At 74.3% G+C, this 920-nt stretch overlaps 1 protein-coding gene across 1 annotated transcript in view; it reads right to left on the bottom strand.

The window, feature by feature from the left end:
- The window catches only part of SLC9A3R2 (solute carrier family 9, subfamily A (NHE3, cation proton antiporter 3), member 3 regulator 2), a 10890-nt gene extending 10038 nt beyond the window's left edge, over positions 1–852 (bottom strand). The window contains exon 1 of the mRNA XM_012647641.1: positions 502–852. Coding sequence (XP_012503095.1) covers positions 502–714 — 213 coding nt within the window. The 5' untranslated portion in view covers positions 715–852. The remainder of the gene's footprint in view (positions 1–501) is intronic.
- Positions 853–920: the final 68 nt, after the last annotated feature.

Here is a 920-nt window from a genome sequence, read left to right as displayed (position 1 = left end):
CTCACACTTAGGCGTGCAGACCTGTATACTCAATGCACACAGTCCAGCACACACATCACAGATGGACACACACACAGGGATGCCCTTACTGTGACCCCTCCTGGGTGCACACGGCCAGATGTGTACACACATGGATGACCCCAGACCGGCCCACACACACATACCCAGCTGCGTGCACACGCGCGCACGTACACACAACAGCACCCAGGTCCCCACCTGCACGGAGACCCCCCAAGTTGCCGACACCCTGACACATGGTAGGTACATCGAGGGCCCAGGGCCGAAGCAGCCGCAGTGCGGGCCCCTCCCTGCCAGGATGCCCCCCCACCCCCGGTGCAGGACTGAGCTTCCTGCGGGGAGGCGAGGAAGGAGGCTGGCGGCCGCCGCCTCCTGGCCACGTCCCCACCGCCCCCCAGGAGCTCCGCAGGCCCAGGGGCGACCCCCGCCTGGCCCAGCAGGGACGCGCTCCCCGGGGAGGGCCGCGGCGGGGCGGGCACCCACCTGGTGGTGCGTCTCGCCCTCCACGTTGACGCCGTTGACCTCGACCAGGCGGTCCCCGGCGCGCAGCGCGGCCGCCTCGGCGGGGGAGCCGGGCTCCACGCGCCGGATGAACTGCCCGCGACGGCCCTTCTCGCCATGCAGGTGGAAGCCGTAGCCCTGCTCGCCGCGCACCAAGCGGCACAGGCGCGGCCGCAGGGCCTCTGGCGCGGCCATGGCGCCGCTGCCCACCGGCCGGCCCCGGCTGGCCCCGCGCTCCCGGGCCTCGCCCGCAAGCAGGGGCGCAGGGGCGGCGCGGGGACCGGTGGCGGCCTCGGCTGCTCCGCTGGCTCGCGTCGCCTCGGGCTCAGGCTGGGACTCGGCTGCGGCGCCGCCCCCGCGCCCGCCCCTTTCCCGCCCCCGCCCCGGGCCGCGCCAGCCCC

Source organism: Propithecus coquereli, unplaced genomic scaffold (assembly GCF_000956105.1).
Source record: "Propithecus coquereli isolate 6110/MARCELLA unplaced genomic scaffold, Pcoq_1.0 Scaffold27, whole genome shotgun sequence".
Classification (NCBI taxonomy): domain Eukaryota; kingdom Metazoa; phylum Chordata; class Mammalia; order Primates; family Indriidae; genus Propithecus; species Propithecus coquereli.
Note: the sequence above shows the minus strand (reverse complement) of the source record. Positions and strands in the feature narration are given on the sequence as shown.